This window comes from Triticum dicoccoides, chromosome 5B, assembly GCF_002162155.2.
Source record: "Triticum dicoccoides isolate Atlit2015 ecotype Zavitan chromosome 5B, WEW_v2.0, whole genome shotgun sequence".
Taxonomy (NCBI): domain Eukaryota; kingdom Viridiplantae; phylum Streptophyta; class Magnoliopsida; order Poales; family Poaceae; genus Triticum; species Triticum dicoccoides.
In genome coordinates this window covers 443,116,733-443,130,515 of record NC_041389.1, presented here as the reverse complement: position 1 = coordinate 443,130,515, position 13,783 = coordinate 443,116,733, and the positions used below count along the sequence as shown (strand labels likewise).

The 13,783-nt window shown below is 45.8% G+C and overlaps 2 protein-coding genes across 2 annotated transcripts; both read right to left on the bottom strand.

Annotated features, from left to right (window-relative positions):
* Positions 1-1,463: 1,463 nt before the first annotated feature.
* LOC119310308 (dicarboxylate transporter 2.1, chloroplastic-like) lies at positions 1,464-5,888 on the bottom strand. The gene is made up of 4 exons (XM_037586102.1): positions 5,044-5,888; positions 3,422-3,735; positions 2,121-2,569; positions 1,464-1,869 (listed from the first exon to the last, which is right to left on the bottom strand). Exons 1-4 carry the CDS (start codon positions 5,815-5,817, stop codon positions 1,754-1,756), a joined length of 1,653 nt encoding a protein of 550 aa, XP_037441999.1. The 5' UTR covers positions 5,818-5,888; the 3' UTR covers positions 1,464-1,753.
* Positions 5,889-6,704: 816 nt separating this feature from the next.
* LOC119310307 (queuine tRNA-ribosyltransferase catalytic subunit 1-like) lies at positions 6,705-13,166 on the bottom strand. Its single transcript, XM_037586101.1, has 16 exons — positions 12,982-13,166; positions 12,798-12,849; positions 11,865-11,958; positions 11,224-11,402; positions 10,686-10,736; positions 9,902-9,958; positions 9,652-9,772; positions 9,371-9,437; positions 9,231-9,272; positions 8,922-9,027; positions 8,672-8,782; positions 8,072-8,143; positions 7,877-7,978; positions 7,749-7,795; positions 7,632-7,659; positions 6,705-7,449 (listed from the first exon to the last, which is right to left on the bottom strand). The coding sequence occupies exons 2-16, from the start codon at positions 12,813-12,815 to the stop codon at positions 7,291-7,293; spliced, it is 1,254 nt and encodes a 417-aa protein (XP_037441998.1). The 5' UTR covers positions 12,816-12,849; positions 12,982-13,166; the 3' UTR covers positions 6,705-7,290.
* Positions 13,167-13,783: the final 617 nt, after the last annotated feature.

Here is a 13,783-nt window from a genome sequence, read left to right as displayed (position 1 = left end):
GACGAGAGCACCGCCGTGGGTGCGCCGCCCGAGCGGCGTCTCCATGGGCTCGACCTTGACACTAGCGAGCCGGTGAACCGTAGGAGCGGGAGGGTGAGGAGGAGGGCGACCCACCCGCCATGCGCCTCGGCAGCCAAATGTCGTCGCCGCTCCAGCGGGGGACAGGCACTGGGCCGCCGGGTACTGGAGCAGCGGTTGGTTGCCGCCCTCGAGGTACTCGAGGACGTAGTGCAGCGTCCGCCTGGGACGCCCCACCACAGGCGGCGGCCATTGGCATTGTGGCGCACCCTCATCGGCGCGTTGTTGGTGGAGGCAACCTGCTCCTCGTGGCGACGTTGGAAGTACGCCGCCCAGCTGGCATGGTTGTTGGCGGTGTACTCTAGGCGGCCGCGCACCTCCTCCGACATGGAGGCCCGAACGCACGCGAACTCGCCGTGGAAGCGATCGGCGTCGGGCTGCGGGGGGACGATGAAGCCTCTGGCGCTGAGCCTCCACCGCCCCGGCACGCGCATGTCAAGTGGCGCCAGGTAGTTCGCCTCGTGGAGGAGGTACGCCTCCCGCTCGTGCAGGGTGCGGCGGCCGAAGTCGTTGGCTGCCGCTCCGTCGCCGAGGAAACGCTCTCCCATCAGCGGTTGTGGCTATAGATGGGGAGAGAGAGAAAAGATGGGGCGTCGACGACGAGAGAGGGGCGAGATGGGGGCGTCGAAGGAGAGTGCATCCACCGGCGAGGGAGGGGCGGCTTTTATAGCCGCCTGTGAGGAATCAATGGAAGGCTGACCGGCGACAGCCTTGACATTGATTCTCCGCGGGAAAACAAGGTGATGAGGAAGACGAGACGCGGCCGGTCGCTGACTCGGCGGGTCCATCGGGTTTTCGCGCCAAAAAGTTCCCCCCGACGCCCCCGGTTCGGCCTGGATCCGCCGGCATCAAATTCAGGTCTAACCGCCAAAAAGTGGGCTTCTGGGGACGCGACTGGGCCGATTTTTCAGCGCCGACTATAAAAAAGGGCCTTTGAGGAGGGGAGGGGGGGAGAGCGGGTGTGTGTGTGTGTGTGTGTGTGTGTGTGTGTGTGTGGAGACGCTCTTACATCTGTTTGACGACAGTTATTTACAAACGGATGAAGTAGTTTTTACAGCAGATGTTGGAGAAAGGTCCACTGAAATTGCTGTGGATCTTCTTTGCCGCAAATTACTTCAGCTCGCGCATGGATGGACATCGCAGTTTGTGACATTTGCTTGATGCAATTATGTGATTATTTCATTTTGGATGTGTGCATAACACAGGGGTGGAAGATCAACGAAATTGTTCCTTCGGTAAAGATGCGCTTCATATCGTGTCCAGGTTAATATTTGCTGCAGGTGCTAGCTGCACATCTGTTTTTGTTTTTACACATATTGCCCTGAATTACTACTTGGAGCGTTTCGATTCTTCGCTCGGATAATAGTATTTTTGGGAGGAAAAGATGCATGTAAAAATTGAAAGTTTAAAAATAGAACAGTACTCTAACAATAGAGAATACTGTAACAAGATTGACATATTTTAGCACCAAACTGTTCAGCCCTGATCTACATTTCCGAGAGATAAAAACGGGGAACTGTACAAGATGGAGAGGAAATGACCGAAGGCTTGACACAGACAATCTGTTATATTTCCCTATCATCAACAGACCACCAAAGGAAGATCACTCCGGAACCATGGACAGTTCAATGAGTTCCAAAAGGAAAGATTTGGTCGACTTGCAGTGCAGCTACTGTCAATAAAGCCCCAGAAATTTCCACCAAAAGGTGCCAACAACTCCCCATATCAAAGCATTAATCAGGGCTGTTACAAAGCCCAGCCTGAATATATCTGGAAGCTCCAGGTACCCCGCTGCGGAAGGAAAGCAACAGGTTACTGGCCGTGAGCTTATCGGTATCAACAGACTTACTGTTTTAGCATGATATATAGATAGATATGTACAGAATATACACCATAAAACAATATAACTGCTATTCTCATTCTACATGTCTATTTGCAATATTTTTCTTTTTGCCTTTTCCGTCCTGTATGTCAATCTACAGCCACATGCAAATGCAGGGAAATTCATTTGGAAATACAAGAAACAAAATGAATCTGCATACCTCCGAAATATACCGCAGCTTGCCCACTGCTATAGTGTGTTAGTGCGCCAAACAGATTTGTGTTGAATGCCAAAGCAAGCGCGGACAGCACACCAGGAACACCAGCTGCTAAATGCATAGCCAGAAACGCAGAGTATAGAGCTCCAACATGCCCCGTTTGACTCGCAAATAGATAGTGAATGAGGAAGTAGGAGGCCTCAAGAACAACAAAAGCTGCAGGCCAACTCAATGAGAAAGATTCAAGCAGCTTGGCGACAGAAGTTGACATCCACGACACAATTCCAAGGTCTGTGAGCTGTCCGGCCATCGCAACTAGAACTGCGAACCAGGAGAGTGTATCCCATGCTGACTTCTCACTCAAGCAATCATCCCAGTCTAGCACACCAAGCAGGAGAAGAATAGAGAGCCCAAGCATTGCAGCAACAACACTAGATACACCAATAGCATCCCTGCACAGATATTGTGAAATGGATTATGCAGTGAGACTTCATGACCAATAGTCCAATACAGACAAGTTGCGGAGCATTTTAGGGCACAAGGCATAATATCTTGTAGATGATATTCTGATGCTCTTTCTGATTCATGGTTCTGGTCATCAGACATAAGGTATCCTTAACATACTAAAGGGGACTAAAATAAACGTGCAGAATAAGGTGGCGTTTGAAACGAACATGTGGAACTGGAAGTAGGACTAGGAGTATAGATGGGATATATACTGAGTTGGGTTTGGTACTGAGATATGGGTTTTCACTACAAGCGTACAAAGGCAGACTAGATGAATGTGAGATCATCAGAAGGAGGATCCCATTGGTTTCTATTCATCCTCAAGATTAAATGTTGTTTCAGTGCAAACATCTTGAACAATGAATAAGTAATCTCCAGCTTAAGATTATAAATATATAGAAGAAAATTTTATCAATACCGGTGAACTTCTTTAAATTCATAGGCTGAAATAAAATATGATTAATTCCAATCATACTAGAGTAGGCGCCTATCAAAACAAAATTTCTTTTGAAGCAAGGTTCTAAACAATTTCCTGTTAATTAAACAGAATATTGCATTGATATATCAATGTAGTCAATTTAGAGGAAGTACTAACCCATGAAAATCCCAATCAACGGTGCAAACTGAAAACGACATAGTACACCCTCTGTTCCCAAATGTAAGACGTTTTTGCAATTAAATTTGAACTGCAAAAATGTCTTACATTCAGAAACAGAGGTAGCAAAAAACACCACAAGCCGCATGACATACTTGAGGTCGATATTATGGGGTACTTTATTACTAACACAGAAGCTTACCCGAAAATCCATAATGACACTGCAAGAATCATTGTACCAATCATAACCCACTCATTCTTAGTCACTGGGCCCATGAGCTTCAGCTTTTCTGCAGCTAATGCTGGGGCTTCAGGTGTGTCCTTTATTTCAGGGGGGAAGATTTTATATAGCAAGTATGGTGTTGCTAGCAGGGACACAATAGCTGGCAAACTAGCAGCCTGGAACCATGATACCCATGGATTCGCAACTATGATACCAAGCTCCTCTGCTAGCTTCAAGCATAACAGATTTTGTGCTGCAGCAGTCAGGAAGAGAGCACTTGAGTTACAAGCTGCCTGCCAAGAAACAAAAAGCATAATAGTTATGTTGTAAGAAATGCTGGATGAATTTAATCATTCAATCATGTATGAACTTTATGAGAGTTGAAACTGCACATACCATGGAAGTTCTAGAGCATAGCTGTTGTTTACAACAAATTAAGTCTAGGCCAGTAGATAAACGACTTTAACCTCACAGAAGAAATTTGATTCACTCGCACTGTTACTCATAGGTTGGGTTCTGTTTAATTAAGATAGCATACAAGCAAGAAGCAAAATATACACAGTCGAGTAGCTTTTTTCCTAGGATAGTTAACTTGCAGTACAACTGTTTTAAGAAATCATCAGTATACTTTCCATTTAGGATGGTTGACATTGGTTTTATAATGGAAGGCACCCTTTCTTCCTAACATCCCCATCTAATTTCCTATCTCAATGATCAAATCATGGTCATCATTGTCCATGCACGAAATGTTGTCATCATTATCCAGTAAAACAAATACTTACTCCCTCTGTAAACAAATATAAGACGTTTTAGAGTGGCTGGCCTGGGTCTTACTGTTGATCGGGTTAATTCGTACCTCCCAGTGGCTCACCTTAGTAAACACCAAAGTTCGATATGGACCAAGTTTAGGTTTCATATTTCAACGATGTTACCTGTTGTGTTTAACTGTTTGTCACTTGTTATTTCCAGATAAGTTAATGTTTTCTTCAGTTCAACTTCACCAATTTACTGAATAATGCTGTCAGGAATCAGATGAACAATGCACTACTCTAGTTTCGCCGTAGAATCCTCCAACCGACAGGATACTCCCTTTATAAAGGCTGTTGAGAAATCACGAAACTGAAATGCACAAAATAACACACTGACATGCTAGAGCTCCAAATTTAATTTCAGCAATGAAGGGTGTACACTAAATAACTTCTGACCAAGCAAGCATCGCATACAGGATTACAGGTCCTTGCACTAATTCCTCCTAGGAAAATCATATTAACACCCCACATCTCCCAATCAGTAACAAAGAAATGTTGCACCGCCTTCAACCTGTGGAGAGCACAGCTCCACAAGAGGTTAAAACGATCAAGGTTTATTAGAGGTTACAGTTGCACTGAACCCTTTCTGAAACAAAAATGGCCGGGGGAATGCACCCTTCAAGAGTTCGAGTATAGTGACAATTAGCAACTGAGAGTCTGGCGCATTCATTTATTAGAAATGTACGGCGGCAGGATTGTAAGATCGATCTAATCTATGACCAAGTTACAACCAGCAAGTTCATCAAACCTTAAACCACGATTGAATAATGAAAATCAATTTACACCACTTACCTGGAACTGGGTCATCACAAGATAGGAGCCGAGCTTCCGCGACGACGGGTCGTTAGGCTCGCTGCCCGCGGAGAGCGAGAGCGACTGGATGATAGGCAGGAAGACGCCCCCGGCCCTGGCGGTGGTGCTGGGCATGGCCGGCGCGATGCACGCCTCGCTGACGGTGAGCCCGTAGGAGAGCCCCAGCGTGCTGCCCCCGAGCCACTTGATGAAGTAGGTGGCGATGCGGTCGCCGAGGCCGGTCTTGACGAAGCCTCGCGCGAAGAAGAAGGAGATGACGATGAGCCAGATGACCTCGTTGGTGAAGGCGGAGAAGGCGGTCTCGAAGGGGAGCGTCCGCGTGGCCACGGCGGTTGTGAGGCCGAGGAAGGCCCAGGCGCCCACGGGGAGCGGGCCCAGCACGAGCCCCGCGATGGTGGAGAGGAAGATGGAGAGCAGCTGCCACGCCTGCAGGGTCACCTCGGCGGGCCGCGGCGCGAGGAAGCGCACGGCGAGGCCGGCCGCCAGGGAGACGACGAGCGGGACGAGCTTGGCGCCGTCGGGCGCGGCGCTGGCCGCCGCGTCGGGCTCGGGGCCGGATTCGGGGCTGGGCGTTTGGGAGGCGAGGAGGTGCCCGGCGTGGCGGCGAGGGGCGGGGGAGAGCAGGCGGTGCCGCGAAGAGAGGGGGCGGGATGCGAGCGGGGCGGGGAGGTGGAGCTGGCGTCGGTGGAGATGGCTCGGGGCGGGGAGGAGCAGAGGCGGGCGGTGGGAGACAGCGACCCGGAGGCGCTCCATCGGCGCCGGCGGCGGGAGGACGGGGGAGGAGTTGTCCAGGAGCAAAGGCGGGCGGTGGTTTCGGAATTCAGTCCCAGGAGATCGACTTGTAATGGCTGCCTTTTGAAATAAGCATTTTTAGCCTAGATACTAACGGCGGAATCTGCGAAACTAACGCCTCGCGGGTTTCGCCCACTGACATGTGAGGCCGTGTGCTGGGCATCCGGGATGGACCCACCTGGCAGTGGCCGAAGGAGCAGCGCTGTGTCGCCCACACGTTTTTGTCGGGAGATACTAGGGCTCGGCGTGGGGACCAGTCGCAGTCGCCGGAATCTGTGTTGGTGCTCACCTGTGCGGTGCGGCTGAGCTGAGCAGCCTCGTCACCGGTGGTGGATCCCGCGAGGCCCCCGCTTCGACGGATCCGGCTTGCCTGCTCCCTTCCCATGCTCCCATCCGTACTCCCACTTCATCCTACGGCTGTTATTTTCTCTTTCTTTTCTAATCTAATCATCTCCCCTCCTGATTTTCAGGGGGTGGGGCCGGACCTTATTTTCTTCCAATCAAATCAAGCCACGTACGCGGGAGCACAGATGGGAGCACGGAGAGGGAGCAGGCAAGTCTCGTCCGTTTCGACGGGAAGCGACGGCCAGCACAGGGTCGACACGTGGCGCCAGTAGATACTGGTCGCCAGCAGCGTCTGCCGTCCGACGAGAATTGGACGATCCAGATGACCAGCCAGGTCATTTTCCTGTAGATCGCACACATTTCCCACGCGACATTTTCCATTCCACGAAACCAGCAGCGTCGCTGGACCACCTGTAAACAGTAAACATTGCAAACAATTCCACGAAATACACATTCAAGCCAACAAAGAGTGTGAGGAAGACCAGAGTTTGGACAAAAAGAGCGTGTGAAGACTGGAGAAGCCATATAATATAATCAGTGAGACAAAATGACCTGCGTCACAGCAACAATTTTCGTGAGTATAAAATAATGACGTTGTTACAACTCTCCGTAGACTTGTCCTTGCAGCAAAACCATTTGCAGCAGCTTGCAAACAATCAATGACAGATACTATGGTGGTGTTTGGTTCAGGGACTTTTTAGTCCCAGAGACTAGAAAAAGTCCCTAAAAAGTCCCTAGAAACCAAACGGGAGAGACTTTTTCTACAGGGACTAGAAAAAGACTCTACTGGAGAGTCTTTTTTGATTAGTCCCTGGGACTAGAAAAAGTCCTAGGACTTCTAAACCAAACACCCCCTATAACACCTTGGAGACTATCAAAACCTATGGGGGGCTAGCTTCAGCATACTGTTGGAAAATTCTATGCTGAAGCAATGGATGAGAGCCAGGCCTACAGTCTATGACCCCAAAAAAAAACCTCGTGAAAACGCGTCATGTTAAGTACTATGAGGGATCACTTCCACGCGACAACCCTTCCCTATCGTCAACCGGTATCGTGGTATCCGTAATGAATGCCCCCGAGCGTTGCGCGTCAGGGGCATTTGGTGGGAGGGCAGAAGTCCGAAATGTCGACGCCGGCAGCCTCCATTGCGTCATGCTGGCAGTTGGTCGGGGTGCAGCACTCCGATATGTCGATGCCGGCAACCTCCATTGCATTGTGAACCCACTTTGGCACGTCGCCCTTTGGGAACTGCCATCATCATGATTTTAGTGTTTAGAGGTAACACAAACTACTAAGATAATAACAAGACAAGAGTATGGTTTTAGCTCTCTAGATGATTGGGTGGCGATGGTATAAGGAGGCAGTTTGTTGCTCAGCTATTTTTTATTCAATCATATATGATAGAACAGAGATTGCAGAGCAAAACAAACCTGCACCCTCAAGAATCCTCTCACGAATCTGCAAACATGTCAGCAGAATTTCGTTATTTAACAGCACACAATTTAACTAAATAATCAGGCAGATTTATGTCGAATGAGACAACATACTCTGGAAATCGCCCTTCAAGAATCGACATGTGGAGATCTCTACTTAACTGAAACAGAAATGAGAGTGATCAAACAATAGCCAACTATGCTCAAAATGAACAACTCAGCCAAAAAAAATGACAGGATACCCGCGCCATAAATGATAAATTGTGATATGACAGCAGTTGAGAACCCATAGGATCTTTCGTGACCAGACAATGCAAGTATGCACGGGTATAGTTTTTGCAGACCTGAACAACAAGACAACCATGTTACAGAACTCCAAAGATTGTAACTATATCAATCAGTTTACCACTTTGTTCCTAGTGTTGTTGAAGCCATACCATACATGGACAGGAAGGATCAATGGGCCGTTCGTCAGTTGCCATTGCATTTTGTTTCAACTTCAGAACACCCTAAGATGATGCAGAAAAAAATAAGTTTAATAAATCATTGACGGGAATTAAAGTTAAAAGGGGTAGATAAACTAGATTAGCACCAACTTAGAAATTAAGACTATCTTAACATAAGCTTAAAGCCTAAACCTGCTATAAATGTGCCTGCTTCTACAACAAGCACAGTTAATTTAGACAGTATACCCAACAAGCATAAATGCCAGGGTTCCCATTGCAACACCATCAAATGGCTTATCAGCAAGTCCAGCTTATGGGGTTTCTAGAAGAAACAATATCCCCTCCCATTCACTCACACGGACACACCTCTCATGTGAGTTCGCTACAGTAATGCTGAGTGAGGAAAGCACAGAGGATGTGATCTCAGAATTTCGAATGGACTATGGTTGCATATGTTACTGTTCTTACCCATATCAGGCTAATGTAAGATAAGTTCTTTGAATGCCAAAAGACTGAAATATATCAGTGCTAGAATAAAATGCTTCACCCAGCTTGAATTGCATAGGGCTGTCAGGGACAGAATTTTCCTACCTCAGGCACAAGTGCGCTCCCAAAGCGAGCAGTGCGTGTTGGATAGACACAGTCATACATATCTGCACCCAAAGCACTGCATACTACAATATCAAGTGGATAACCAACACCCTGCATATCAGAAAAACAGCAAGCGTTAACCAAACAAGTTCTGCGTGCTGCGTTGTTGAAAGCTGAAACAAGGGTGAATCGTATCAAGCACAATCTATAATCAGCTTAACATGAGCAATTTGAGAAGTTTATAACTTACCATAACATATCGTGGTTTATCTTCAGGCAATCCAGCGGTGCACTGGGCAACAACACGCCAAAACGAGTCTTTATCTTCACCACCTGCAAGACCACCAATGGCATATCTAGCAACAAGAAATTCAAAGTTTGAGCCACTGAACTCTTGAATTGCAGGGAGTCGTGGAAAATACAAAAAACATATTAAAAAGGATTAACTTTTTAAGTATGTGACAGATGTTGGAGATCGTGGAAAAACGAAAAAGATCTTTTGGCTGCATATAAGAAAATTGTGCATGGAATTTATGGGTGAAAATTTAGTCTGACATACCCGGGAAGGTTCCGCTCAACCAAGCCCCTCACGCAAATATCTCTGGAATTACAAGAGTTGCAAAGTAACTTATCAAACTGCATTGATTGCATGAATGCGTACCTTTCATGCATGTACTACAAGAAGCCATATAAACTAACCTCAGAACCGGATCTAATCCTCCTTGCACAATCCCAAATAAGTTTTGAACATCAGGTTTCTTGTGAGCTACATGTAACATTGGAAGAAAAAAAATACCAGACTTTAATTAACCATGCTTATCGCAGTTTCAACTGGTCTTCAATACATCTTAAAGCCATAGGATAAGTAGAGGCAGTGAGTGACATGATGCTGAGCTTTAACTTGAAGATGGGAAATAGTTGATTACAAAAACCAGATGAGTATACAATTTGGCCAAGAGTCACAAGACTAATAACCATACCAGCTATGCACCTATCAATCCAACGAAGGGTACGATACATAGCTTCCTCTATCCTCGGGCCGGTAATTGTTGTCTTAACAACATCGTCAAGAGCCATGATTATATCAGCTCCAATGTTGTTCTGCATTCATGTCCCAGAAATGTGAAGGATGGGCACACAAGTGTTAAGGTGTAAAATCAGGATTTTTTTTATAGCAGAAGTCTAGTTCACAGTGACCCAACAAAAAAGTTTGTCAAGGAAAGGACATACCTGAATATGGATTGATTCCTCAGGCGTCAAGAGCATGGGTTTCCCATCAACAGGTGACTGTAGATTGGGCACAGAAGAATAATAAAATTAGAGAATGTTCAAAAGGGAAAGCAGTTCTCCGCAGCAGTAAAGTTCCAGGGACCGAGAGAAACAAGTAAAAATGCATCATGAAATGCAGGGGAAATTCATTTCCACACAGAAAGCTAAACAAACTTCCTGCTTTTAGCATCAACATGAAAATTAACATAGTACATAGTAGATGGACTAGAAAAAGGATAGCACTAGACATTGCACACGATGACAAAATGCAGCAACATGACACTTGATTATTCATTATTCAATATCTGCCAACTAACAATACCATCAGTTAATTGTACATCAGTCTCACAGGACCACTTGAATTTCTATTCACCATGTCATATTGAAAATTACAGTTGCACAATTGAAAATAACAAGATTACATGGGAAAATGAAAATACAGTTCAGAAAATAAAAGGTACTATATAGAAAGACATTTAAATAATAACAATTATGATGAAAAAGCAAAATCTTAATACTTGCCAGCCCTAAAACAACCTGAACCTGCCTAATTACTTTGTTACCATATGATAACAAATATGGGCATTGTTTCAACGAACCAAGAATCAAAAACAGTGCCCTACCCTAATATATACCCTAATTTAATCTGACTATAGGATATTCATGTTACAAAAGTAAGAAACCAATTTGAAGGTGTGTTTACAAAGAACGAGTGTATGAGATAGTAGGCAACTATAAAGGGTACCTGAAATGTAACTCCTTCCTCAGTAATGTCAGCCAAATGCAGCAAAGAAACCTAAAACCATGTTGACAAGTTAGTAACATTTCAGAAGCAAACCTAAATAATTGAAAGGGGCGCTAAGATAAATAAGTGATCATGTCAGTGGTAATCTTCCAACAAACACCAGCTCTCCACTTTTGAATGGATATTTGACTGGAACCGGTGCTATGTAATGATCACGGAACCCAGCATGCCATTTAATATCTAGCAAACAACTACATGTTTCAAATTTTGCACGAAAGTGGAACAAGATTTGTTGTGCAGAGCAACTAATTGCTGGTAGAAGCACACAGAAATATTAGCCATCACATATCATTAGGCAACTGCAAGAAATCAACAATTATCATATACGATTTAAAGTAGAGTACAGGAAGATTCAAGTACAGTGGAAATGACACATTTTATTTAGCATTGACTTAGCTGAGTTAGTTCTACATGTTCAAATAGTGAACTACAACACTTAATGTGAAAGGATAAATAAATAATAATGATTTGGAGCAACCATTTGGAAACCACCAGAGTCAGTCAGCAATGCCCTTTTCCAATTCATAAACTTGTGAAGGCCACCCAAGTCATCAATAAGTTGAGAGCCAGGACGAAGTTCAAGATGGTAGGTATTTCCAAGTATAATCTGACAACCTATAGTCTCTAACTGGTCTGTAGTCAAGCCTTTTATTGTACCTGGGCAAAAGAAGAAAAAAAAAAGAGGAATGAAACCAGAATAATTGTGAGATGCAAGAATCACACACATCATTCGACAAAGTTGTGTCACATCCAAAATCTCTTAATCACAGTATGAAACTGAACTAGTTTAATCGGAAACAAGTACAGCCAAGCTGGGTTAGCCGAGAATAGTAACTAATTGTTGAAGTCGATATTTGCTTTAGTGAAGATTGGAGAGTTAAGACATACTGTAGAAACTAAGAATTTCTGATTTCCATGAATAAGACAATGCTAGAACATTATTCATCAGCACATGTATAAATCCGACATTATCCATTCAAGTCACCTCTAATTGCTCGTATGAACTCAGTTATACAGTACAAAAAAACAGTAAGTTCATATGTTACACAAGAAGAGGCTGCATTTCAGACTGAACTAGCATATGGCAGAGAAATGGTACGAGATCCAAAAATATAATACCTTGGGTACCAACAGGCATAAAAAGTGGCGTTTGACAAGTAAAGTGTGGCAGAGTTAACCGAGCTGCGCGAGCACGATTAAATCTTCCTAACACCTGCAAGCAGAAAACAAAATAATTTTCACTCCAGATTCATCTTTATGGTCAATGCTTCATCTTTAAACAAACTTTGATATTTATGTTCCTGATTGCTAGAACTTAGGTTCAATTAGCCACCCTCCATGATTTTGTCCAACAGAGGTCATGAGGTTTGACAGAGGCAGGCTGCAATATGATCTGACAGTGGTGCCACTACCACTGCACCATCTCTCTGTATCATTCTGAGAGCATGTGCCACGTGGAACCACTTCTCAAACTATTTCCCTATTCTTTTTCTTATTATATGGAGGTATGGACCACTATAAGCCTACCGCATCGCCTCTGAAGATTAATAAAGAAAGAAAACATGAAGGTTTTACCTTAAGAAAGGCACCAAATACCGTACCAGGTAAAGACAATATGTAACTCTGAAAAACACGTGCCTAGGGCAGTAGGTGCATTAACTCTGATGTAGTACTGGTCAGTAGGAGTACCACTGTACTACTACTAGTAGCCAATAATGATTCGGTGTTAAAATAAAACAGTATAAGCCTAATTGGGAGTCTGTAGTTGCAGAAAATAATCTGAACCAATATATTTATTAGAACACGACATTGCATCGCATCCAAACGTCATATATTGATTTATCAGCTAGAGTACGGAAGCGGTACAATCTTATCTACTTCGTCACCACAAACTTCGTCAGCTAAACTCCACTTTGCGCAGACCGAACAAAGAAACCGCCGGTGTCGCTTCTCATCTCAATCTCAGGAATCAAAGGGCACGGACAAAACTACAGTATATGAAATCTCGAAGAGAAAGCGAAGCACATGTTATCCATTAAAACTTGGACAGACCTCGAACCGGAGCGCCATGGATGGAGGAGAGGTCGAAAAACGAAGCCGGAACCTGCGCCACCAGCATTCTCAGTTAGCTCAGGAGACGAACTCGAAGGCACGAATAGAAGAGGGGAGGTGCTTCTCTTTTGGCGCGAAACAGAGCGTCGAACGCGAACCGGCGGAGGAATCCGGCAAAACTAACCTGAGCTGAGACGTTAGGGCGGTAGGTCTTGTTGCGGAGGCTGCTGCTCTCGCCGGCGGCGGGGGCGAGGAAGCCCTAGACTGATTCGGCTCCTTCCAAATGGAAAGGGAAGACTCCGTGGCGGCGGCCGGCGGAAGCCTAGAACTCGTTTAAAAAAGAAGGACGGGATTTTGCACGGGGCACCCCTGTCGTTCTCGCTGCCGTGTCGCTACAGAAGGGCTCCGTTCTCCATTACAGCGGTCCTAGGTCTTGGGGCTTCGGCCATGGCCATTATGGCACCAAAGCCCATGATTATGCTTTCGGGCTTCAACCGTCGCAGCCCAAGGTTGACTCAGCCCATGATTCATGGATCATGTCATTTCAAATCGAGAAGTCCATTATTCACACTCACTGGTACTACGCCCAGCCCTAAATAAAAAAATAAACTAACACTACGCCATTGCCACAGGCTACTCCCTCTGTACCGTTTTATTTGTCGTTGGGGTTTCTAGTACAAAGTTTGTCACGTACAATTTTTTTGTTGTTTCCTAAACTACCCTCCCACCTCTCGCTCTCGTCCACTCTCTCGCTCATTCACCCGCTCGCTCTCCCTAGCTTGCGTCGCCAGCGCCTCTGCCTCGTCTGCGTCGCCGACGCCTCTCCCTAGCCTGCGCCGCCTGTGCCTCTGCCTCGTCTGCGTCGCTGGCGCCTCTCCCTCGCCCGAGTCATCGCCGCCTCTCCATTGGCTCCGTCGCCGATATCTCATTTTTATTCTCCGGCGGCTGATCTGGAGCGCGGCGACTCGATCTGCAACGGCCTTCCT